Genomic DNA, 27,573 nt, shown 5'->3' with positions numbered 1-27,573 from the left:
ACAGCGCGTTTCTTCTTTTTTTTCTGAAAGCACCTTAAAAGAGAAAGTCATTCTTTAGAAAAGGCAACAGGGTGCCACTTTATGGGATCTTGAGAGAGAAAATAGGCAATTGGCATATTTGCGTGAGGAGAAATTAAAAACTAAATGTAACCCAATGCATTGACAGCTATTATATTTTAAGATTACGTGGGTCTATTGTTTACGAGAAGGAGGTGAAGTGAAACAAATCTCAACAACAAAACAAGAACATGCATTTGTAAGAAAAGGGTTTCGTGTCTACTCCCACAATATTAAAGTTGTTTGTTATTTCTGTTCAAGGCAGAAAAGATGTGACTGATATCTTTTCCGCGGTTCACTAGGTTCAGTGTGTGTGTGAGAACGTTCATTTAAATGTGGGCTCAAAGCCTTATTAAGTGATATATATTCTCAATATGAGTTATGTCTCAGACGGAATGAACACAGCTAAAGACATTTAGATGCAAAATGCTCTGATAAACAGATTAGACTGCAGATTATGAGTATTTGTGTAAAAGCTATCCCTCTTTGTTGGTAGCACAATATCCAAATGCTAATAGGTGTTACACTGCAGTCTATTCCATAACAGAAATAGCAAAAACCAACAAAAGACCTCCCACTTCCCTTTCAGACTGTATAATTTCAAAATCCGTCATTTGAATGTGCTACCATTTACATGCAGGAATTGTGTTTGCAATTTAAAGCTTTTCCAAATTACAGCCCATTAACAAAATCAGGGCTGAAAATAGGAGTCCAAGACACGGAAATGACCTCACGAGCACAGTTTGGAACATGCTCCTCGACATCTTTCCAAAAGAATATAAATGTGTGTGTGTGTGCGTGTGTGTTCAGGGGGTGAATGAAGACAGATACACAGAAGGAACAAGATTCAGAAGCCAAATAAGTAATGGGCTACTTACCGGAACTTTGCTCCCAGTTATCTGCATGCAGCGATCAGCGGAGAAGGTTAATGTGCAAAAAGACACAAACGGCACAATCATTAGTAGGCCAGAGAATCCTCTCCATTACACGTTGAGGCATTAGCGTAACTTGTGTGACATCACAAACATACTATACAAGAAAAGTATATATAAGCCAACAAGAGAAAACCTATATAGTGATGGGCACATACTGAAGATAATGTCTGTGTTTTGCAGCAGCAATTTTTAAAACATTTTAAAAAGACAGATGCATGAAAATGGGGAAAATTACAACAAGAATGTGTAAGACATGTAGATGACAAATGTATTATCAATGCACGGCAACAACAACTGTGGAGGTGATGAATCGGCATGTTTAGACATGGTCATTTCAACACAAGGGATGGATTAATTGATTAACAGGGTCAAATGGAACCGACAGACTGTTATAGATTCAGACTCATCCCAAAACAGCAACAGTGGCGAGTGTGCACAAAGAGGCTGCAGAGGGGTTGGGCTGATATATATCAGCTGCCATTAACGTTGGGCTTCAGGTGTCAACTTCGTGTGGCAGCGCTACCGTGAGCCCATGCAGTCAGCCCGATTCTTGGAGTTTAACCTTGTTATCTGTCAATAGTGCCGGGGAGCAGGAGTGTTTGTTATTACTGCAACTGTGGGCCTGTTGTTTCACAGAAGGAGTGTGTCTGTCAGCTGAGTAAATGTATTCTATACTGTGGCTGACAATTCTTTCACTGCCACATGTTTCCGAGGAAAATGTACTTTGTTTGCAGGAAGGTACAGGAAACAAACTGGGTTCCTCGTTTGTTACCTCTTCCTTCTTTCTCTCCTTGTTTCATTCGCTCCCCCTCCCTCCCCCCCATCTCATCTAATCTCCATTTCTATTTATTTTATTGTCACTCTCAAACTCTCCACGTCTGTGGCCATTTTATGCTTGATTTCCCCTCTCCATCCCTCCACCAAGAGTTTATGACAGCCATAAAGTCGGTTTTACTCGTGCCACCAACCTGATCACGCACATACTACTTTCTAATATGTCTCTCCACATTTTCCTTTGCTCTCCAGTGAATGCAGCAGCCTGTCACTGTCTAACACTGGGAAGTATTTTTACCTGAATACTGCAGGCTAAACACCTTTGAAATGAGTCACATTGACGTAGCTCACAGCTTCCACAGGTGTTGATGCCAACCACATTGGATACATATTTCTGAGTTTTGTTTCAGAGCAGCTTGACCAAAAAAAAACAAAAAACAGACACTATCTTGAGTGTGCACTGACAACAGTCAGGGAGGAGCTTGAGGGGGACAAGCACAGTTTCATTAACAGCAAGTTTGTATTTACAATACAATATAACACCGTATTCTCACTAAAACAAGGGCAAGAAGTATTCCTTTTCATACTAAGTACTGCTGAGGTATTACTAATCATATCTGATATCTAAAATAAATTAAATAAAGACAGTTACTGTGCACAAGTGAATGCAATTTATTCTCAACAATCATGTAGCTGTTACCACCCTTTTTCTTGATGGGTGTAAAACGATAAACTCATTTCTTTAACACTTATGGTGAAGGGCCCCCGTTAAAGCCCCCCGTTAAAAGAAGAGGGTGGCATCAATATTTGACTAGAACTGTAATAGTGACACTGGACAATCCCCCTCACAAGTCCCTGCCATCACACCCTTCCTACATCTGAGACACAGCACGTTTGACATGAAACAAGAACATAATCATTGACAGTAAGGTAAAGTACATTTCAGAGGAATAAGCAATTGAATTAGTGTAGAAATGAATTGTGGCAGTTCGAATGATGTTGGCACACATTTACAGCGAGGAGAAAGAACCAGAAATGAGTTGAGAGAGAGAAAGGCGACTGTTCATGCAAAGCTAACGGTCAAGGACGTCCACAGACACGCTCCTACAAAAGCAGAGCTGGATTCCATTCAAACGCAGTTCAAATTCAAATGAACAGGGTTAATGCACAATTCTCTTTCATTGGAAAGACATATTTCACAAAACAAAGTAACAATGAGCCATGTTTCCTTTTACCAATGATTCGAAGCTAGCTTAATAGATGTAGCCTTTTTGTATCAACATGCATAAACGATGAGTATACATACAAGAAGGTTGTACATCGAGAAGGCAACCTCGAGCACCTAATGCTATTCAACGAGGTTAAATGTTTCCTTTTTTTTGTTGCAGAAAAAAATACGGTTGCTTTATGTTGGGCACAAAAGCCCTTTGCTCAATTGAGCACGTCTAAAGAGACACATGAGGAAAAGGCCACACATTACTTGGAGATTTCAGATTCAAGCTTTCGAAGCCTTTTAAGTCTGCGTGCTTTGCATCGGCTGCAGGACACGAAGGAAACGCGGCTGTCCGAATCTAAAAACACAAATTTGAGTATTATGTGGGTGTGAGGGTGGCGTTTGACATTCATGAATTTCTAGCTTGTATCTCTGTGCCTACAATGAAATATAAAACCAGATACTCCTGTAAGAGTAGTATCAAAAATCACTATCTTGTGAAATGTTCTACTGGGACCTTATAACGTCATCTAGAAAGAAAGAAACAAAACAGGAAATTGAGACAAACGCGTGAAGCCCTTCCAAGTCCCCAAAACGGCGCTCTTACAATGCAGCACACATCGTTAACAGTGGAGCCACCACATCAAAACAAGACGCATGTCCAAAATGCACCACGCCTACAGTCATCACCCTTTATGCAACACGTTCGTATTTAGCCCACCCTGCATGCTCCAAAAGCAACATATAGCCCCAGATAATACAGAAGAGAAATACATTGTAGTGGTGGCGTGGAGATTCTTTCATACATATAGGCTGCACACCATGCAGAGGTGTAGTTTGGGTGCAAGACTGGACAAAAGCAAAACGATAGCGAAACCTGCCTTAGATGTATCTAAACAAATGTTGTACTTCTGATGTATCTGCTGAAAAACTGTAATGTAGTGTGAGATGATTCTGGGTTTCTGTTAAGAAGTTCTAGGAACCTAAAGCACACTATTTAAGAAACTACAGAGCACAGGATCAGTATGAGGCCGTTTTTAGAACATTCTTACAAGCTGCATGCTGGGATGCTCCGGCTTGATTGTTACTCAGATGTCTCTCTAGGATATCAATTGAGTCTAAGACAGGAGTTACTTTTCAAAATACACTAACTTATATGATGTAATTGAAGATATTTTATTTAAAACAAATTGAAATATCTGCTAATAAATTTTCACAGCAACTAAACATGGTTGCGTACGGCCCTGGGCTATTTTAAACTATTTAGGGTAGGGTTGGTACATTTTTTTACTTAAATGCAGAATAAGCAGGATTTTTTTTTTTTTTTTAAATGGGCTGCTCCAATGTGCGTTGTAGTTACGCAAATAAGTGTGAATACTGTCTTTCACTACCAGGGAGATTTGGTGGCAGCGTCAAATCTATTTATCATAATCATGCACAGAAGTGCCCTAAACTATTAAACTCAGCTAAGTTGTCCTCTTGGTCACTTGTGTATTAGCAGTAAATGCCTATTTATCTGTGCTTTAAAGTGTTCTAGTGTAACTGCGTGCACTTGCATGAATCTGTGTTTGTACAGATACGATTCCTGACACTCGACCATCCCCCTTCCTTCACTCCTATTAAATGTGATAACGGCGTGCTGACAGACATTACATTTTGTCCTCTGTCCTTTGCTACACGGATTACGCTATTCATTTGAATAAAATATCAGCGCTCACAAAGCATAATGGGCCCTGTGAGGAATTCAATCATCTCGGATAATCGTCATTATCAATAATGCCAGTTAATTACCATAACAATGAAGACCGGTAATAAATGAGGATGTCAAGAGAGAGCTACCAGGTTGGGGAAGCGATGGGGACAGAAATCACTTCTTTCCTTCTGTGCATGAAGGGAATTATAGCCAGCCTCGTGAATTTCATCTCACAATGTTGGCTACAAAATTTAAAAGAGGAAAAATGGATTGCATGAAGAAATCTCTACTTTTCACTGCTGTTTTTGGATTAGAGGGATAATCAAGTTCTAGATTACTCTTCAACAATGGGCAACTTAAATCTAACCCTACATGCCATCATGTAGCATACAGTATTCATACACATCATAGGGTCATGTTGAACATAAAATACTTGCTTTTCTTCATTTTTGTAACCGATTTGTTTCCTTTTTCGCTTTAACACTGCTGTTGAACCAAGTGGTTGTCTGAACTTTATTTTTATACTCGATAAGCAAATGATGCGGCAGGGCGCCACCACCACCACCAAACCCCCATGCAAGTACACAACTGAGGCAATCAACAATCTGCATGCAAGCGCCTGACTGGACAAGCACTGATCATCCAACTAGCATAGAGTGAGCGAGTGACAGCAACACATTTCTGATAATCTGCAACAGCAAATTGCTGCACAGTCAAAATTCAAAATCAAAGATGTGGGACTCAAGCGCCTAAGAGAGAGAAGAGAGAGAGAGCGAGGTGAGAGTGTGCAAGATGACAAGGCAAGCCATGAAGCAGAGGGTGAGGTTAAAGTCATTCCGGTGAGGGTGTCACGATACTTCAGCTCATCCACTACAATTATACAGCACACACTCTTCAGTCTGAAGAGGCAGAGGTTAACTCTCACTTACAGATTTGGCAGTAGTTGAGATGTACTGGACCACCATCTCGCGTTTGGTGCTTAAATCCTTTCCACGCAGCGGGGCTTTGCGTTCCTCATTCAGGTTCATGTCCTCCTAGAGACACACAAGACAATGAGAAGAAGTGTTATGTGTGTAATCGTAGATGCTAAAGTGTTAAAGGAAGTGTACAAAATGATAAACTGGAAAGGAAAAATTCAGATTGTTTTCTAAAACCACTGGGCTGACTGAGAAAATTAGACAGAGAATGGTGTGCAAACATACAGAAGTTTGACACTTAAACCGAAAAGAACAGAGCAAAAATAACAGCATTTCAAAACATTGAGGCATATGATTTACAGTACAATAGTTTCACTAGCAAGAAGAAACACCTCGAACCTACCATCAATTATACTTTTAGTTCCACTACAGCCCTTTTACATCAGATCCTGCTCTTCTACAGGTAAATGCATTTCTTTTCCATCTGTATGTGTCTTTGTCAGAATCCCGAGGTTCAGCAACGGGAACTGTTGTCAGTAATAAGTAGTCCTTGAAACGAAAGTAGTACGGCTACAGCGACAGAAACTACTCGACCCAACTCCAAACAACAGAGCAAAAAATCAAACAGCGCTGCTTCTATTGAGGCCATGCAATCACATCTGATAGGCTAGATAAGGCAGTATCTGTGTGTTATTGGGAGTAATATCTTTGTGCTACTTTAATTCTGCATCACAAAAGAGGTCTTTCATGTGAGAGACATCAGGGGATGGAGCGAAGGCCGGACAGAGCACTAAAAGCTAGGGAATGACATGATGATTAGAATGGAGGGGGATGTTTATCAGAAGTACTCTCTCACAAAGAGACGGATAGAATGAACAGAGAGAAAGAAACATTCTCCTCAGGGTTTCAGGAGAGTGAGCCTTAAGTTGTGGAGCCATGCTGCCCTCTGCTGGGCAGCGAGTCCTTTTTGTTTGGTTGATCTGATTTGGCAGTTGTTGTCCTCCATCCGATTGAATGTAAAATTCACCTGATGAATTAAGCGTTTTAATGCAGCGGTTTTGGATTTCTGACTCAAATTATTTTTGCTTCATTTGCTGGTGAAGCATGGACAGGAATCCCATCCAGAGCACCGTGACCTAAATTCCTCCTACTACATGTTCTCTAGTAAATACCCTCTGAGCGGGGGGGAAATAAAAATACCGTAAGTTCCTTTTCGTACGATACAGAGGGGTATAAATGTGGCTGAAAGTTTTGCAATTGGCAGTTGTTTTTTTTCACTGAAGGAAACCAGCAGGTTTTTTAATTAATCTTTGAACCCTGCTAATCTTTCTGCTTAATTGGCATTCAATAAACGAGGCATAATGTGGCGGGCGAGTACGCTGTAGAAGGGGAAGGAGGAGCGGGCCAGCGGGACGCTTGTCAGGGGGCACAGTGGAGGAATGAGCCCTCCATGTTTCGTCTCCAAAATGATTAATGCTCTTTTATTAATTATACCCTCACGGGCGACATAAAGAATCCCAGAGTATCTTTGACTATGCTGCTGGTATAGAACGGAAATGATAGGATTTGAGCTTGTATTAATGACGGTGGAGTTACCAAGAAATATCTCATTTTGCAACACTTGGCAAAAGAAGCATCACGGACTCCATGAATAGGTTTGTGCCGATTGGTGATTGGATTGTATCTTGGCAAATTATGGAATTATCGAATTGTTTTTTGCTACGGTAGAATAAAGGTGATTTTAACTAACATAGCATATTATCAAAACTGAGATTTATTGACAAAAAAAATCTCTAGAATCTGAGTTTTTGTAATTTATTAATAATGATAATTCCAATGCCAATGTTATGAATGACGCTCGAAGCGTCTAACTATTTGATACAGCCCTAGTTATGGTCAGATAGAAGTTTGATACCAAAGATAAGTTAATAATGTCTAAAGGAACGCGATACTGTGAAGTTGTCGCACAAAGCACAGACACAGACTTTTAAAGGGAGGAGTTGTTTCTTGACTGACCACGATTGGACAATATGAAAATAGGAACGATGGCCTGACACCCAATCGTGAACACTGTCCATGCCAGCGGACTGCCATACCGTATATATGTATACACGGTGCAGTCCATAATGATGAGACAGTGATACATTGTTTTCAGTTCTCTTGACTCAGTACTCCAGCATATTGGATTTGGAATCAAACAATGGCTGAGGTTAATGAGCTGACATACAGCTTAACGGTGACATGTCCATATTGGTTAAGCAAACTCATAATTGGACTTGTAGCGCCTTGTTGAATATATACCCCCCCCCCCCCCCCCCCTGAGATTTAAGACGATCAACACATTGATCATAAATACACCCAAAGCAACCTTGTTCTTGACTGGCCATGTGAGCCAATCCAAATGAGCAGGTGTTTCACTTGCTAAAGACCTGCCTCCAAAATACGCAATAAGTGAAGATGGCTGCGTGACAGGCCCGGCAACGCATCAGTAGGAAGACACCAAATCACAGAAAAGAGCATTTAATGACTAGCATCAAATATGTCTGAGCCTGAAATGGATCTGAGGAGTCAAGTCTCTGAGGAAAAGTGGAGGACGTATAAAAATGTTTTGCTTCCACTGTGACGAAGCGATTATTTTGTCCACTACCCTCAAGTCTGATCCATCTGTGTGCAAGGGCACACACAGTAACTCTCCTGTGGGCTGGTTTTTAATGTCCTGGTGCAGAGTGTAACTGCTGAGGGATCACATAGGAGCTTATTACTAGGGGGTGTACATCCTGACAATGGTGCATAGAGGCACATAAAACGAGCCACAGCAGCACTGCAACAGGACATTCCTCTTCCACTGGTCCTCTGTCTCCATGAGCACCTCACCACCATACACTACTCTTGACATAAGCAGACACTCTCTGAAGAATGGTAACAGAGACAAATAGGCACTGGAATCAATTCAATCCTAAGTAAGGATGTTAAGCTCTTGGGGGGGGGTTTCATGCTGACAGACAGGTAAAAGCATCATTTGGGTAATAATGCCATGATTGTTAATGGTCACATCAGCACGGATGTCTTAAATTGCCAATATGTGGCAACTAATGACACAAAGTCACGCCATCAGGGAGATTTTTAGTCTGGATGGAGAGGACAAATTCACGTATATCTAAGATCCTCAGATCCCACTTCTGCTTTCCGTTAATGGTTCTTTTGTAGACAATACAGAGTTGAACCGATGATGAAAGGGGTTTGCATGAGAAACCAAAGTTTAGTTAAAAGGTCTTACAGCTTGCTGAATGCTGATTCAATTTGTTCACATGTTTCTTGTGTGCTACTGTGTTCCTAGTTTGAACCTCTTGGATTGGAGTCTGCTTCTGAAACACAGCTGCCCTCTCAGTGAGGTACAAACACCGGACATTTCCTCAGCGGGTTCACTGCTGTGCATTTAGATGAAGGGCTCTGTATTCCATCTGTACACATCTTGGGCAGACTAACAACAGGACACAAAGTAAAGACAGACACTGCGCCCTTCTAAAAGGCTGGAAATGTTTTGAATATACTTCTGCTAGAAAGAGTTAATTTGGTTTTCCTCCCAGCTGAGTGTTTCTTCCTACATTTCCGCAGATCCCTTTGATGACCCTTCAGTAATAGGGTATGTGCTGTTTAGGCTTTGAGATACAAAGCGCAATGTGTAAACCACTTTCCGGAGAAAAATCTTTTCACTTCCTCCTAGTCATTAATGCACAGCAGGTGGTCTCACAAATATGGCATGGGTCATCCCTTCGTTTGAAGCAAGCTACACATCTGAGGCTGCGGCACGTCGCTCCATAAAAACAGTCAATAACAGAATGGGTGTAAAGACAACGAAGAGCTAAAATGTGTCTGTATCACATGAAAAGAGACAGAGAGATGACAAAGACAGATAGATGGTGAAGAGAAGCGATACTCGCATCAAAAGAAACTACCCAACACTTTCATTCCAGTGTTTGCTGCAACAAAGCAGAAAAGTTTACAGTAAAGTCTACAGAGCAAATAGTGGTGGCTTCAAACGTACATAAGTAAATAACCCTTTTCTTTTTCATTACTAATTGTACTCCAACCTGAAGTGTCAAGGCCTGTCAAATGTCAGACCAGCAACATGGCTTCTGTGTCATCTGTCACTGAGCAAATTGAAGCCTGGGTTTAATGTCACGCCGCTGTGAGCACAAACATAGTAATTGAGAGGTGAACTGAGTGGCAGGGATGAGCATCCAGGCAAGAAAACACTGAGCAGTAGCCTGATGAAAACCAGGAGCCCTGGTCGCATCTCTCTGGCCCTGGCAATAAAGACCATTGTATGAGGGAAAAAAAGGAAAGTCAGGCACCGTACCGCGCACACGTACACACTCAAGAGGCATTACCCACAATAGTACACACAACCATTGCAATGAAGCCAGAGTAATTCAGCTCCCCACTTCAAAGAGATGGGCTGAAAGCTTTTTGTTAGATTTCAATCCTTCAGTACATAAAGTCAAAAATGCATTTCAATGGAGAAAATCACAAGTGTGACAGAGCTTTGACCCCACAGATGTGTGCCAAGTGAATTTCAAAGTTTCGTGTTCTTCTGACAGTGGCCTTGGGAATACGTAGGTGGAGGCCTGCATCACAAAAGCTTAACATCTGAACACCGTACTGTGCACTGTACTACCTCAAGTCTATTTTGGATGTTGTAGCATCGTATATCCTTTGAGATTGCAACTTTGAATCGCATTTTTATGAATATATTTCACACATTTGACCCTAAAGTCAGGGTTTCATGTCACCATGGGAGTTAAGTGCGCTGCTTTCTGGATACGCAGCAACGACAGTTGTGTGTGCCATCGCTCAGGTATTGATTTGCGGGGGCTTTAACCTGCACATTATTTGCATCATTTCACAAACCTCTGCAGTTACATCAGTGGTTCTCAATCGTACATTGGGATATTAAGCCCTGATGGTTTTCTGGTGGTTAAAGGGGAAAGAAAATGACACTTTTCGACGTCATCTCTATAAATCTACAGATGAAGTTCATCCCTGTGTCTGATCACAGCACTGTACGTTTGTGTGGCTAAAATCACAAATCCCAAGAGCTTAGTTGTTTACATGTTTACATGCAAACTATTACTGGGTGCTAGATTATTTATGTATGCAGATGTTAAGATCTTATCATGGTTTCAGATCTAATGCTGTGACACATTTTGGACAACTTGAACTTCATTTAGTTACGAGAACTGTAACCATGATATCTTGATTGGAGAATTCTTTCAGTAAAAATGATTTAGTATAGTGAAAAGATGCTTTGAAACGCATTCATTATCATGGTTCCTGACAAAACTTTGTTCACAAAACAACAATGTTATCAGCATTAGATCTGTGGGTAATATAGGGATATAATACACGACAGCGTGTTTCTCTACTTGTGTGCCTCTTTGCGCCGATTTATTCATCAATTTAACATTAAACGATAGAGTGCGCAGTATTCATCATTGTGTGGAAGCTGTAATAAAACTGATGTGAAGTGTTACAAATGGAAACAGTGCAAGAGAAATACAAAGCTCACCATCATCTTCTCGAAGAGGTCAATGATCTCCTTTTCCGAGAGGTTCAAGGAGCGGTCGTCAAAAAGGGGCTGTGGAACTGGCAGCTCAATTTGGGTAATGAGGGGATCTGTTGGGTGCTGTATAAACGGCTTCTCCTTCTCCTTCTTCGTCCCTGCTTTCCTGAAACTGGTAAGGCGATCACGCTGAAAGAAAAGAGAATGTTTCAAATATGAAAAAGATGGCACTGCTAACAATCCAGTTTAGACTAGGCCAAGTATAAGGCTTGCTGGTTTATGGTTATTGCTGATTTTCACTGGAAAAACTGCCTGTAACCCAAATTTCATGTTCCCCAACATCAAAGAGTTGTTCCGTTTCCTGCTCCCTACAATTTACAGTAAACAGGATCCTCTAGCGGCGAGGAGAGCTCTAAAAATAGGGAATAAAATGCAAAAGAGCTGCAGATTTCTGTTGACATCCCAACAGCAATCAATGAATCAAATGCTCTGACAAAGAAAAAGGGAGCATCTGTGACTGTCGTGGGACTGTAATAAGCCCAAATGTAATGATTCGACGGGCTACCTGCCTGCCTGCTGCGTATTCTGTCCGTACATGCCACAAGTTGTTTACGTTCATAAGGACATGTTCACTTCATAATAATAATTGTGGGGGAGTGGCTTTGGAGAGAGGCCTGAAGGGACGGGCTGTCGATGTTGACGACTTGGCGACTTTCTTGCTAGATTTAGCAACTTTTGCAGCTAGTGCTGCTAGCTACCTTAATTGGAAAAGAGTTGGCAACGCTGGGCTGGGTTTTTCAGTTGGATTATTTTAAGAATCTAACTATTGCTATTACCAACCCTAGCTTTAAAGTGGTACTTCTCAAAGTCGGGCAAAATCAGTTGCTCAAAATCATTAAATTGTGCCGTGTCATTAAAAAGTGCATTTCAACAGATGGGGACCATTTGCACCAATAACACAAGCATATTGTGTCCATTCCTCCCACCCATGCTAGCTTGACTTGATTGTGACACAGCAACGAGTTTTTTTTTTTTTAAGTTGAAGCACTAATTGAAAGTCAGCTTTAGACTGGTAAGTTTAGAAATCCGGTTTTATTATGCCGGTATTCCTACTGTCCATTACCAACGTTTAACAACATTGTAAAATTATTAGAATAAAGAAAAATAGCAACAACAAGTCTTGCTACTATTACATCCTTCCCACTAATGGGGTGTTTAAGATGTTAGGCCATTTTGTTGCCTAATTTAAAAAGGTTCACTCTTTCGTGTCTTCTTCGTTACTATTTGGCCAGAGGGTGGCGATAGAGGGACGATCCCTGTGGCAAGCCACCATCGAGAGTTTTGGTTATTTTGTGGTCTGCAATTTGCAGCTGCAATTTGCCCATCTAATGGCACGTCAACATCACTGACCAACAAATGGACCAACAAATGGACCGACATTGCCACCTCTGGAACCTTGTGTGAGGATAAAAACAAAACTACTGAATGTTTATGCAGTGAATATTTCAAATACATTTTTTTAAATACAGATACAATTTATTCCATACTAGTGGTATTTGACATAGTATACAGCATGACATTCATTAGGACTTTACTTACCGTCATACCTGTAGGATTACCTGGTTAGTGCTCAGTGTTGCACACAATAACTTATGCTCACTGTCATGACACCAGTGAGGTTCCGTTGAGTTTACTTAAAATATTCATCAGTTAAGAGATTATTCTACTGAATGCAGTATAGTAACGTTTAGTGTGAAAGCAGAAAAAGTACATGAAATACATGCAACCAGTCAATGTTAGTTGTATTTAGTCAAAGGGAATGGGAAGAACATGCTGGATGAATGGACACATGTAAATGAAATGGAAAGACAAATGATGTCAAGACTCTGTTTGCTGAAATATTACTGGATGGATCAAACATGCTGTGTGCCAACACAAAAACAGCATGAGCTTTCTAAGTTAGGCTATTTGTTAACTATGGGTATTAAAAAGGCCCCGGGCAGAGACGTCTAATCGGAAGTGCAACTGATAATTGCACACTAAATGATCTATGAGCTGCTTATAAAAGTCTAGATGCTATGGGCTGAATTTAGTTCATTATGAAAAATGTAAGACACTTGTGGTGTCAAATAATAACGCCATAAAAATCTTTTATTTACACCGCATTATGGAGGACAAGCAAAACAATAAGTGAGGCAGGTTTAAGTGTAGCCTTTTTATTGTAACCTTACATGTAACTTATCCTCCGTTTTCCATGTTGTGTTTGGTTATAATGTTAATTTAACTTCTGGCACATTTGAAACCCATCCACATATTTCAGTAATACGTCCCATGCAGCCGTGACATAACACGAGATGATGCAAAACAAATCTAGTCACACCAAAATTAAACCGATCACCTTACCATATCATCAGCCAATGTTTTTATGTGTATGTTCTGTTGGAGGGAGGGCACAGTGTGAAAAACAAGATCCAACAGAAAATGACACAACCCTGCAAACTGCACAGTATGTATCCCATCGGAGGTGCTCACACATGTACAGTGTCCTCTGGTTACCGTCTCATTGTCCTCTCACAGTCCAAATCGAGTTTCCAATAAACACACTTATGGCGCTAAATATCTTAGATCCACAGCTAGTTTTGTTGTTTTCCAATGAGGGTATATGAGCATACGCAGGACACTAAACATGTGGAGGATGCGACAATACTTGATGATCCCAAATAAAAGACTTTAAATGTATGTAAACGTAAATGTGTGTCCAAGAGTGAACATCCCAAGCACACACACACACACACACACACTTAAAAGAATATATAAAAGGAGACTTTTTAGGGACCTAAAATCCCACAGCCGCGGACATAATGAGCACACTCGCTCACAGCACTCTTTGAAAATGTGAAAGTTAGTGCTGCTGACTTTTCGGTTTGGTGTATCCCTAAAATAATACATTTTCGCAAGGCAATATGTCACAGCCTAGCAGAGTCAACCACCAAAGACTTATTTTATCTCTGTGTGTTCTAAAGAGCATCTCCTGTAGTGACAGTGGCCCAACTGCTATTATAAACTCCAGACAAAGAAATTCCCAACTTTTCAACTGTCTGTGCTTTGCTTGCAAATCAAATCTTTCAAAAAAATAAAAATAAATCGCCCCAAAATTAACACTACAACTTCTCTTTCGCTACAGATGTTTATCTTCATCTCAGACACAATAAGACGGGCTACTGCCAAAGGGACAGCCGTTGGAAAACACACCTCAAATGGGAAGCAGAAGCAACACTGCCATATGCTGTGGCGCTAGGCTGTGAAGCACTAATGAGCAGGGAGATGTGGGGTGGTGATGGCCATAAAGCCTGCCTCCAGCCGAAGATTTCTCCACTATTGTAATCAGGAAACCACTGATGCTGGGGCAAGCAAACAGATTGGCTCTAACCTGCACCTCTCTCTGCATGTGCATCTTCATCAGCTGTCGCTGTGGGCATCGCTGAGCGGGCACTCAAACTGCCATATCTATCACCAGCTTCGTCTGCAACCGCTGATCAACAGTTGGGAGATAAAGCTATGAGCCACGGAAAAAAACACAAAGCTTCAGTTTCTATGCGCAGGCATCATGTGTTGTCCAAGCTGTTATTTCAAGTCAGGACAACAAATATGTCATATTCTTGCAGCATTATGCAAAAAAATAAATAAAAGGGGGGGGGGGGGGTTCTGCCTAAGACGTCCAGGTATTCGTGTCACTGTCATTCGTTGCCTTTGGAATAGCTGCTCAACTTCTCACAGTATCAGTGGAACTGAGGATTTGACCTGGGCAACAACTTTTTTCCCCACTTCCAACTCAGAGAGTATGTATCATTAAGCCCAGCATTCTCTTGAAGTCTAAAACTGCGTGAAACAATAGCAAATTTTCAAATGGAGTACTTAAACATTTTCTAATCAATTTAACAACAATCAAACCACTGTTTGGTTAATTGCCTTGACTTGAGGGCCTTTCCTTGCCCATTATCTTGGCAACATCGCAACAATGCAATTTAACATCTAACAATTAAGCTTGCATGTCCTCTGGGCTTCTCCCGCTTATTAAAGTAAACTTTTTCATCATAATAAATGTTTATTACCAAACACATATTCCTCTAAATAACCTAATCAAATTAGCTCTGGGTCCCTCCTTAATCAAATATTATTATGACTCCATGCAGATCTTTAAAAATGAAAACACAGAGCAATATCCCAGAACTTAAGAGTCAATTTGGGGACACAGAAGCATACCAGTATGCACATTTCACACAATACATTTTTAAATTAATATTATAAACTATAATTAATGTTAATATTACGTTAACTCATTTAGATAATAGCCTTTCATTTATCTTAGCTTCATTAGGTGTCACAAACAAGACGGACACAGGACAAACTTTGTTTCTAATTGGCCACCATTGCGCAGCTTTTAAATAGCAACGCCTGTTATTCCCAACCAATTTAACTAGACCATCTGTATGATGTCATTTTAACTCACTCACTGGAACTATCACTATAAAATCAGTAGCCACGATGCCTCAGTAAAACGAGTTTAGAAGGAAATTAGGTTTTACTTTAATTAGTTCTAATAATACCAGAGGATTACTGGGAGTTGGCAGTGAGGACTATAATGCAATGGGCTTGTTAACAGTTCTTGGCAACTTCATAAAACTATCTTGTGTCCCTGTTTAATCAACTGCTTGGTTCAGCTACAGGCAACGGGGGAGGGGCGGGGGGGGGACCGATGCTGAGGACCGAGCTGTGAGAAATGAAGGAAAATTGTGCACATTTTATAATTACCCTTGAACACATTTCTCGCACCACGTTCGGTGTTTATTTGTTTCATCAACTCCAAGGCTATCTGTTGCTTATTCAGAAGGTAACAATTATAAACATACCTCACTATACCTAATAGGCACATTTCCTTTTCCCTCTCTATCGTATTCAGTGGAGTAAAGCGCATCTCATCGCTGCAAACATCAACGATTCAGGGCAGGAGGACTGACGCTGCATTGAAGGCATCTTAAAGACACTGCTCAGAACCATGAGGCAATATACTATTATTAACTCATCAGAAGCAACAGGGATTGACATACGAGAGCTGTTAGAGACAGACGCGTACTGCACTTTACCCCCAACAACAACAACAACAACAACAACAACAAAAGACATGAAGAGCTACTTGCACAATCAATGGCTGAGATGTCTTTACTCAAAAGGAAAGCATAGTATCGACTCGCCAGAAGAACGGGAACAGACAAGTATACAACTCGTCATTCTAACAAAGTAGACACGTAAAATACTGTAATATAGGCTGTTAATCTGCAGCGCACTCTGCTTTCACAGCAGTGTTACTGATCTTGATTTCAATGTCCTAGATAGTGTTTAAATAGTGTTGATGCACAATGTGAAGCTGAAATGTGTGAAACTTTGCAGCCTCAGTCGGGAGAAAAGAAACATTAGGGAACCCCGACATCAGCAATGTACAGTCTGGGTTATTCAGATGTTAATTCTGCCAATACAACACTGCAGTGTGGACTTCTTTTTTTAGTTACATGCATTACTTCAGTAGCTCATTTGCAATTAAACTAAATTCTCCTATTGTGACAACAAAACTAAGAGGTGGAGGAGTTCACTCCAGATGAAGCACACAACATGGGGGACTACCGTTTTTGTTCCAACAGTTGCTCGGAAAACTTGGGTTTGCCAATTCGCCACAGCTTGTAAACATTACAGCACCCTAAAGCCCAGTAACAGTGCAAAGTATACAGGATGCAGAGACGCATACGATGATCACCTTAAAGTCCTACAGCTCTTTTAAAGCAGAGATCTACCAGTCAGCAGAATGAACAGAAGCGATGATACATTTGAAAAAAAGAATCGTCGTCCTCAAAACTCACAGCATGTCTTGAATACAAAAATATATATAAATGTATAAAAAATATGACTGCAAGTGAATCTGATACACACTGGCTACAGTCTGTATACAAACTCCTATAGGAGGGACAGCTAATACACGTTTGTACCAGTTAGGGGGTGACCGTGGCTCACTGGGTTAAGAGGGTTGTCTGGTAACCGCAAGGTTCGATCCTCGACTGGGACGTGTCATGTGTCGAAGTGTCCCTGAGCAAGACACTGAACCCCTAACTGCTCCCCGGGCGCCTGTCATTGGCAGCTCACTGCTCCCTATATATACAGGGATGGGTCAAATGCAGAGACAAATTCCCCCCTTAACGGGATCAATATAGTATAATAAACAAATTACCAAATGACAGATAAGATACACATTTAAGATGCTCTTGTTCTGAATGTCTCTAAATTGGGTTGTTGCTCCTTGACATTTCATCAAGGTGCTCCAGAGCTCTTACTAGATAAAGGTGTGCAGAGCCCTGACAAAATATATCTGATTACAGACTTGACCACACAGACTGTCATTTTTAAACCATTATCTACAGATACTATTATTAGAACGGGGTATTATGTGAAGGAAACCAAAAACAACTGAGCTCCAAACTGTGGAAGGCTAACTTGTAGTAACCTTACAGACTAATGTTCGATAGTCAGAGCGATAAAAATCAAAACAACATAATTTGTCTTTGTGTAATCAGATGTACAGCATATCCAATATCATGCTCAATGTTGGGGGAGTGGCATCAGAGAGCCCCAAATACCAACCGAGTAACTGAATTAGACATAGTCTAAATAAATCTCTTTGTCTAAATGAATCTCATTACAAAGTCTTCTCATTGGCTGCTTGTAAACTCAGAGAGTTAGTGCACTGCACAGCCTGCGCTGCTACGAAAAGATTTATGGAGGCATGAAAGATAAAATGCATCTTTATGTTTGCACTCTAAGTGCACTGTTTTCAAGCAGAGCAGAGAAGAGAAGAGGGGGGGGAAGAGTAGCAAAGACACACTAAAGCTGCCTTCAGAAGGAAACTGTGAGCTCGTGGTTACGACACGCGAAGTCACGTGCGCAATAAGCGTGCCGTTCAACTGCTTAAGTGCTGCTGGGCAACGGAAACATCAACGTTACCGTCAGCATCTAGAAGTCATAGAGGCTAAAAATGTTGCAAGCTGGCAAAGCGGGTAAGGTAATGCAAAGGCATAATGACAGAGGCTGCTGTGAATATCGACATTTTCCACAGACATATTACTAAATTACAAAGTTTTTAAGCACCCTAAAATGTCTTCCATGGCCTCCAAAACCGTTTTTTTTTAGCAAACACGTCACAACTCGTGAGCTTTGAGCATTTAACAAAATATCCACTTCCGGGGGGGTCTTGTTACCACAGTACACACGAGCCCATTTGAAGGCAGCATAAGACCTTATTCACATCTGGCATTTCCTGTGACATATATCCAAACTATATCTGGCGAGCCTTTATCCATTAAGAATATATATGTACCAATAAAACTGACTTCGGCAGCCAGGTAGAAATGCAAATAGTGTTTTTTTCGCTCACACTATGCAAATAATTCTTCCAGAACGTTAAATGACGGTAAACATCTGTTTCATCTGCGACACAGCCTTGAGTCTCATTTTTATTCCAACTTTGGTAGATGTGCTCATTTCGCCAGCTCTAGGGCCCGTTCCAAGAAAGAGCTTCTCCGAGGTGTCTGAATAACTTTCCAGAGTTAAATCCTCAACATTTTTATGCTTCTGAATTTTACTCGACAAAACTGAGATAATTGAGGAAACCTGCTGCTTGGAACAGGGTTCCGCTCAGTTGACAACACAACAGCAGGCCAGGGATGTACATTGTTAATAAACGATTCAAAACAAAAAAATGTATTATCCCACTGGTTCACATAAAACCTATCCATATAATGTGTTTCTATGTGCATGGTGGCAACAAAATGATGACAGTCACGATGCAATTAATCTTTCCTAAAGCACCAGTAAGGTTATATTGCCACTAATCAGGTATCAGACGTATGAGGGCATATAAAAGTTGAGTTGTTTTTTTTCAGTAATGTATATTGTGATATGATAAATACCCGAATATTCACCGTCACTGTTTAGGTATATAAATATTTCCTTCGTTGAAATGTGGTACGTTTATTTTGCTTCATTATCAGACACAGCAACTTGCCGCTCGCACGCAGTGCACCCTGGTACATGTAGGCACAGCCAGCCAACTCCGCAGCAGGACAGATCAGCTTTCTCAGTCAATATAGCACGCACTGGGGATTTCTTTCAGTGTTTTGATTGACAACATTTACTATCGTCACAAATTGGACATCCACATAAACGGTGGAACATTGTCCCTTTAAATTGCCGACATTGCACATCCTGCGATGCGACAATTGCGAATGAACACATCACATAACGTTGACGCTGGAATGATTTATCGCGTGGCCCTCGCCTCCAAATCAGAAATGTTGATGTCAAAACTTCTGATCAAACTGTCACTTTAAAAACAAGGAGTCCCATTTGAGCTGCTTCTACCTGCAATTAAAATGAAGACATCCACATCCAAACTCCTCCGTCTGTGAGTCAGTCACCTCACATGGGAGTAAAACAGAGAGGAGTATTGAGTGGATTCAGAGTTCTAAAACAACACACAAGGTACACAGTGGTATAACTGCAGGCAGTGCCACAAGCACACTCATGTGGCACGCTAACACACAGACAACACGGGACACCGCCTCTTATTCTGGCACAGTCAAATCTATCAAACACAAACACCGTAATCGCACACTTGTTCTCTCTGGAAACGGGATCAGAGGCAATTTAATCAAGCACAGGATGTCAAGTTGTTCTAAATAAATAAATGAAGTCTTGACAGATTCCGTCTTTACTTTCACTTGTTTATTCCAAAAAAAAGTTCCGAGAACTTTTCAGAACTTGTCATTAAATTGAGAAAGGAAAACAATAAAGAATGCACTGGGTTTCTGCGAGCGCTGGAGTGCCTTTAAAAGGGCACGGCTCTGTGGCAGCCTCATTATTTCAGGAGAGTGCTGGTACTGTTTACAGTTTCCTAAAACAGCAACTATTGAAAAGGGGAAGAACACAAAAGCCAGTCGAGCTCGGATTTGAATGGCACCACACTGGACGGCCCGGACCATGTGACTGCACACTAGCACAGCGCTGCCCTCAGGTTATCGCTGAGGGGTTGGCCTGATATGCAGCTATTACAAAAGGTTGAGCTTAGTAAGAAAGGTGGGTAATGTCGGCATATAGAGATATCCTTAAATTGTTTCATGGCATCACAGAGAAATGTAATTTATATTTACAGACTGTTGTGCAAGGACTATTACTGCTATTACAGCCACTTTATGATGTCACGGTTACCTATTTTAGCTGCTATTTGAAATGAAGCTATTATTGTGCATTGTTCACATGAATTCAACCATTCAACAATTGCTTGCATGTGCAAAAACATGTGAACGTATGACCTCTGTAAGCTGTTTTCTGATGATAATTAGAGTGCTTGCTTGCTTGTTTTTGTAAAAACAGTAAAATTCCAGTAATTCCTTTTGTATTCCTCACTGATTATGGCCGTCACATGCCTCTGTGATACTAAATTGTGAGTCTTTTAAGAAAAGATAACTCAAGGCGTCCCAATGTCGAGCCTTTTTTTCATTAGACATGTACAACGCAGTGCATCAAGTCTACTCTGTCAGACAGTGAGTTGTGCTCATGCGTTGACCTCTTTTCACGGTGTCCCACATTACACCAACAGATTTACTCAACAAATACATTTTTTTATAATTTAATGATTAAATTCTCCAGTTGAAATACTATGAGTGTGATCTATTCTCTCCATATACTGCTAGGAAGCCTTGCCTCTAAGCACATGCTTCTTTGGTCATGTTGTATTGCACTGTATATCACAGCAAATGTCACATTCTGTCTCACATTTGCAACCGTCACTGATTTAAAAAAAAAGTGTGAATAGAGCTGTCAACTTACACCGATTGATAGTAAACTAAAGCAGGACAGTGAGAGTGACAAATACCTCCTCCCATCAGAGAGGGAAGCGTTGCAATCCTTCAATATCATACAAGTGGAAGAGCTCGGTCATCCCGGCCTACATCAGACTCTGCAGTAGCTCAGACAAAACACAGTCTACCACTCATGAATCATCTAACTACTGGGCGCAACTATGACCAAACCCAAAGGTAATTAATGTATCGTTACAAAGATAAAACTTGATGCTCAAGTTATGTCTTATGTTGTTTGTTTGTTTTATATATAATAAGTGTCCCATTCTCAAGTCCTGGATCTCATCTCAGAGGGTGACATTAGAGCAGTAAGTCTGTCGGTTTCTTCCACTGTGTGACTAAAGCATTCTTCACCACTTCCTCCCTCCAGCTTCCTGCATGGCAATAAAACGCTCACATGTGGTCCGTTTCCTGCCTTTTCTCACACGTCTCCCGAACACAGTGGCGGTTACATTCTGTCAATAATACATAAAGTAAAAAATGTAAAAAGAACTTTAAAAAAGCAGCACGTGGAAGAAAAATAATAAGTAAGACCACAGAACAGAAACTTTTTGAGGTTAGCCAAGCAGGAGATAATGTAGAACACCCTCATGTGTCTGACAAGCCGACAACCTGTACTAACCACACGCTAACATGACCTAAAAATTATCCCTGAGGTTTCCCTAAAGCTCATGTATCAAAGCATCAAAGGCTTCAAACGCCACAGCTTCCAACAGCAACTGAAAAGTGAGCCATTTAACATGATTCTCAATGTAATACTGTCAAAATTGTCAAAAACATGAAGGTTAACAACACCGTTGCGTGGCAGAATACTTCATTCTGACACAAAGATATACTACTTTCAAATGTGGGCTCTGGCCGAACATGTAGCAGAGCTGAGTGATGTGTGCAAAAATCATGAATCCTAGCCTGTTCCTGGTGAATCACAATATATCTTTAGGTGCGGTAAAACACTAATTGTACATCACTCTGGACGTCACTCTGGAGCCGTCATTCAAGCGTTTCATAGAGAGTGAAATTGCCTAATAATGTTATTCAAGGCAACAGAATTGTATATGGGGCTTTAAAATAAATAAAAAAACTCATATGATTCAACAATTATAATTCAGTTTAAATTACCCAAACACACTTTGAAGCAGCTGCATGTCTATACGATGAAGGAAAAGGAGTGTCTGCCGTTCCACTAAAGCTCTCCCATGTCCAGAGTGTCTCATTACAGACGCCACAGCTGAACTGTCCGTTCATCACTGAAGCCCTAATTACTTTAATCACCAACGAAATGACAAGCATGATTAGAATCATTAAACCCCACTTTAATTAATAAGGGTTCATTACCAATTACACTCAAAAAAACCTGACGGATAATGATGGACATGTGTCAATGTCGACACTATGCCAGCCTCTCCTTCTGCTTAATACTTAGGCAATTTCTAAAAGGTATTTGTGATATTATTTCAGAAACACTTAATTCCACCAATAACACAAAAGCATGACAAACCATGTTTAATATATACACAGCACCACTTTCTGTGCCTTCGTTGCTGCTGTGCTTCCATGATTTCATATTCAAATTCAGGATTAATATTAGCTTCAGCAGATACAAAGCTGCTACATAGCCTCACCTTATTTGAAGCCACCAAAATGGCATATGTCTACAAACTACTATTAAACTATTAATTGTAATAATTCATACCATTTTTTTTCTTTTCACATTCCCATTATCTGCAATAAAAACAATGTATATCTATAATAACAAAAAGAAATGGCGGACTTTTCATACTCCCCTAAGGTGTCACTTTCTTTTATAACAAACTAATTATTCAACATTTCTGATCTTATTTTTACGTATCAAAGCAATATTCAGTCTCTTGACTGACCGATTACATTCTGGCATAAAATGAACCAGCAAACACACTGCAGAGGATGAAGATTGGTTCTAAACATGCGTTACTTTAAACAGAACATCATTGATTGTTGAATAGCATCACGTCACAATTTTACAAAGTTGCTGACGTGCAGCTAAAGCCATTGGTACATAAAAATGTCTGCTTCCGCATGACAATGGCTCACATAATGAACAGATGCAGAAGTTAAACCTAGAAGTCCTCAACATAAGCTGGTACCTACACAGTCTGTGATGTCAAGTCACATGTTTCTATGGATGCACTGGGGGTCCTTTTCCCTCTCTCTGTCCAGTGAGGTCATCTTTTACTCTGGAATGCAGAGCGATAATACATTTCCCTTTCTGTCCAACCGGCTCCCCTGGATTCCTTTAAAAAATACCTCATTCCTTCTGCCTGTTTTATTGGATTTCGTGTTTTTACAACATTAAAAAAAAGAAAAGGACATTATCACAAAGTACAGCTACAAACAGAAGAAAAGTTTGGAATTATGTGCATCTCTGAACACAGTGGTGTTCTTCTAATGTCCTTGGCTGTGTTGGGTATCTACATTCTGGGCCTGAAGCCCGAATGGTACCTCTGTGATGTAATCCTGCCCAGTGACTTGTTAAACAAACATTTCAGTGTTTCTCCTCTAAAGACTGATTTGACTTTGCTGAAACTAGGCGGTGCCAGTGTCTACCACTTTGTTTACTAGCCATGCAAATGGTACTGTACCTTTCAGCAGCTTTCAGAGTGTGGAGAGGCAGTTACAACCTCTACTTTGATCCAGCTCATGACGCATTTCATTCCTGGGTCTGGACCACGTTTACACAAACTACACTGCATGTCAGGAATGTAATCCTATAGCCCCAAATATGGTGAAAACTATAAATAGTTGAGTACAAGTTAATATTAAAGTGTCTTTTGTCAGTGTGAGATGACATAATCATCTAAAGAATCTTGAAACACGAATTGCATTTTTTTGTTTCCATTTCTCTTAACAGATGCTGAATTGCAGCTTCACTGATCAAAGCTAGCACACACCTTCAAGCGTGTACACTTCAGCTTATGTACATATCTGCAAGCAAACTTGGAGCTCACAGTTTACGTAGGGGTAGCTAAAAAGTTAGAGTAAACAAAAGGGGATCGTGTCTCCACCCGGGGGTGAATGATTACTTCCTCCCCCCTAAACTCTGTGCTGAGATTTGTGCAGCAGTGACAGTTCAGGCTTCCTTTGCCTCCGACCGCTCTGCCTGGAGTATTGAGCAACGGGGAACAGGCCTGAGAACACTTTAGGAACAAAAAGCGATGATCTCACACAGACTTTTCACGAGAGACTTTTGCTGAGTGCTTATGTCATCCAACACTCCCTTGCAAGCAATTCACAAACTCGGGAGGCAGGACATTCAAGAGTTGCAGGCTGTTAGGATTTCTCAAGACAACACCCTTTGGTAGCTCTGGGAGTGCATGTCCTCTCAGTCCATTCTGGGGTTTCCTGTCAAAAAGCTAATTTGATTGATTTTGAGTTTTACCAATCCGAAAGACACGAGTGGGACTGTTTTTCCTACGTCAACAACTGAGGAGTTAATGAAGTAATTAGCGATCAGTCCAACTCGGCTCATTGGTCACTTTCTAGAAAAGTAGAAGCACAACTCAACAGGCCTATAGAGGCCAAATATAAAGCAACACTACTACTCGTCAATTATTGTCTGTAGAGGTTCAGCTGTAGTCAAGCTTTCCATGCTGACAGATATGGAAAAGCAGAGACAATGATCAACAGCAACCAAAGTGTTTGGTCCCTGATCACGGAAAATGACTTTCAACCACTGGTTCCTACGGCTGCTGACAGTGTGTAAGCAGCGACATGCACTTAACACACTCGGTTGTATAGTTTAGATGTACAGGTTTACTGTGGCACTTAACTGTTTGCCTTTGCAAAGCAGCTGGATTCTTGCAAGGTCACAAGATCACACGAGAACCGCAAGATCCCTTATCACACAAAAGAAATCCATCACGTCAGACTTTTTATTCAATACAACAATGGCGGCCCCTCATAGATGCTGCAATAGCATCAGTTACATCACAACTGGAGAGTATTTCTTCATTTAAAGAAGAGCGAACAAACGGCAGAGTATGCATTTTTTTTTGCTTGATTGGAAAAGATGTTTTTGGCTCTTCACCAGACTAGGAGTTTGATTGGCAGATGGTTCATCCAATCACCTGCCACTTACTTTGTGAACGTGCCTGTCATTTTCCACACAGTTTCCAATGACTATATGTCAGATGGTTGTTTGTACCAATCAGGTGATTTAATTGCAGAATGCTCTTGGAAGTAAGAGACACTGTTGTTTCTGCACAGCAGGAGTTGTCAGTTAGAAGTGATTGATCCAGAAACACCTGCACCACTCCCACCAACAGTCCACCACCCCCCCAAGTCTTGATCTCTTTCCGGGCAATGACCAGCATGAAGGAATAGCTCAATGACACCACAGCTCCAGTGATGCAGGCCCGGGGTTGCCCACTTTCTAATTAAGCACATAAGCCCACTCTACATTAAACTTGCAAAGCCAATAGAGAGGCTATGAATGAAATGAATGTCGACACAGTTGCGATCTAATAGACAATGTTCTCCTGTGACTGTCATTTATTGTGCTGATAATACTGCTAAGGCTGACCAAGCATACGTTTCATCAATCACACACACACAGTTCATAAAACCACCACGAGCCGCACAGCTATCATGCTCTGCGATGAGTCACCCTGTAAGTGAACTTTGTGCATCAACAAATGTATTGAAGTTTAACTGTCACAACAAGAACGCTCTCCAACAAACTTTCAGGAGCTGTGTCAGAGGAGGATAATCACACGATGCACTGAGTGCTTTGAAAAGTAAAGCACTCAGAGTAACACTATCTCTTTTGCTCAGCTGTAACAGCTATCAGCTGCTCTGTATTGGGCAACATTAAATAGTAATAATAACACATTGATAAGTAGCCTCATCCTGCACTAAAGCAGAGCTGTGCTGTATCGGTGCTGTTTACTAACTGTACAGGAGTTATGTATCAACTTGGTTTTGATTTTGACTTCATTACACTGGCTGACTAAAAACTTTAAAACTATCAGAAAGGGAAATCTTTCAGTGCAATGTGCCCAATAAAGACATTTTTTCCAGGGGGAGAAAAAAAAGCACAGTAGTTACATTTTCTGCAACTTTTCTCAGTTGAGAGTGAAATGAACCCTTGCTTGTGAGAATACAGGATGTGAAAGTTGGCAATTAGTCCGTCTGAATACTCACCAGCTTCTTGTTTTTACCCTCGTCCTCGCTGGACTTCTTTTTAGAGGGTTTATTCGGGTCATCCCCGCCGCTCGCTTGATCCATTTCGACTTTTAAGTTACTTTCTCTCCAGAAAGACTGAATGCGGACCTCCTCAAAAAGTTGGCAAACTCCAGCAGCAAAAAAATATTGACAAGTACAGCAAAACCATTCAGCTTAGGTCCGTTTAAAAGGTAATGAATAAATTCAAGTTGACCGCTTCCAAATAGTTCCCGAATAGTATCCAAAAAGTGGGTTGCTCGTAGAAGAGGTGTGGTAGGATATGGTATCCGTCCTGGTGTCTCCTCAGCTAGGCAGCAAGTCGCTTCACACAGCGGGTAAAGGCTTCCTGAAATTACCAGAATAATATGCAAACAATAAATAACTAGATGGAGACAATTACTTGGGCGTTCAGTTGCACGAATGTTTGCTTTAACACGTGTTTCCCCGTGCAGCCTTGTTAGTATGATGCATGCAGTGAATACTGTGAACGGTAAACAAACATGTAAGAGGAATAGACAGCTCGCAAAAACAAAACAATTCAATGTGTTTTTTACGTTTACATACAGATCCCTGTGTTTGGACTGGGCTACATCTTTGGAGGAAGCAAACTTACAACCGTGTAACTTAACAATAACATTGTAGCCACCGAGAAAAAGAGGTTTCATGTCCGCCAGGATGCTCTGACAGACTTCAACGTGCCCTGACGAGGCTGTTATTCAGCGGACAAAACGGCCATTCATCTGAATTAATGAACAATTGTTCTAATAGTGAGAATCACCGTTGTTCTCTTTGCTTGGTATACTTTGCAGTGCTGTACACTTAGCCATGCTAGCATAAAATCACGACCGTAAACAGCCGAACAGTATTTATTTTGACAGCCACCGTAAAACGCGAACACATACAACACTACGCTATAAAATACAGAATGAACCGTTAATAAAATGTCAAAGAAAACTCACAAAATCCCATCCAAAGCTGACATTAGCAACCAAGCTTGATAGCCAGGCCCACGGTGAATCCCGCCCTCCTGGATTCTGATTGGCCTGTGAGATACGGAAGGAGTGGGGACTCCACAGCTGATTGGTCAGCTGCGTAGACCGTCATAAGGTCGGCGTGGCGTCGGGGGGGAGGAGACTGTTGTGACGGAGAGGTCAGTCTGATCTCGCAGCAGACGGATGAGACTCATTCATTTGTAGGAATAGATCTTATGAAAGAGCGGATAGGAAGCAAGGCGGGAACACACCCTGAGTGTGTGTTTGA

General features: G+C 41.0%; 1 protein-coding gene across 2 annotated transcripts in view; it reads right to left on the bottom strand.

Annotated features, from left to right (window-relative positions):
• Positions 1 to 27,343, bottom strand: part of diaph2 (diaphanous-related formin 2) — a 345,406-nt gene extending 318,063 nt beyond the window's left edge. For both annotated transcript variants that reach the window (XM_076102904.1, XM_076102905.1), the window contains exons 1-6: positions 27,273 to 27,343; positions 26,293 to 26,659; positions 13,556 to 13,588; positions 11,159 to 11,341; positions 5,602 to 5,706; positions 936 to 956 (exon numbers count right to left, since the gene is read on the bottom strand). In XM_076102904.1, coding sequence (XP_075959019.1) covers positions 936 to 956; positions 5,602 to 5,706; positions 11,159 to 11,341; positions 13,556 to 13,588; positions 26,293 to 26,376 — 426 coding nt within the window. In that variant the 5' untranslated portion in view covers positions 26,377 to 26,659; positions 27,273 to 27,343. The remainder of the gene's footprint in view (positions 1 to 935; positions 957 to 5,601; positions 5,707 to 11,158; positions 11,342 to 13,555; positions 13,589 to 26,292; positions 26,660 to 27,272) is intronic.
• Positions 27,344 to 27,573: the final 230 nt, after the last annotated feature.

The sequence above is a fragment of the Anarhichas minor genome, unplaced genomic scaffold, assembly GCF_050575085.1.
Source record: "Anarhichas minor isolate MPS153535 unplaced genomic scaffold, ASM5057508v1 ptg000028l, whole genome shotgun sequence".
NCBI classification, from domain to species: Eukaryota; Metazoa; Chordata; class Actinopteri; order Perciformes; family Anarhichadidae; genus Anarhichas; species Anarhichas minor.
The sequence above is the reverse complement of the archived record's forward strand: the minus strand, read 5'-3'. Positions and strand labels throughout refer to the sequence as shown.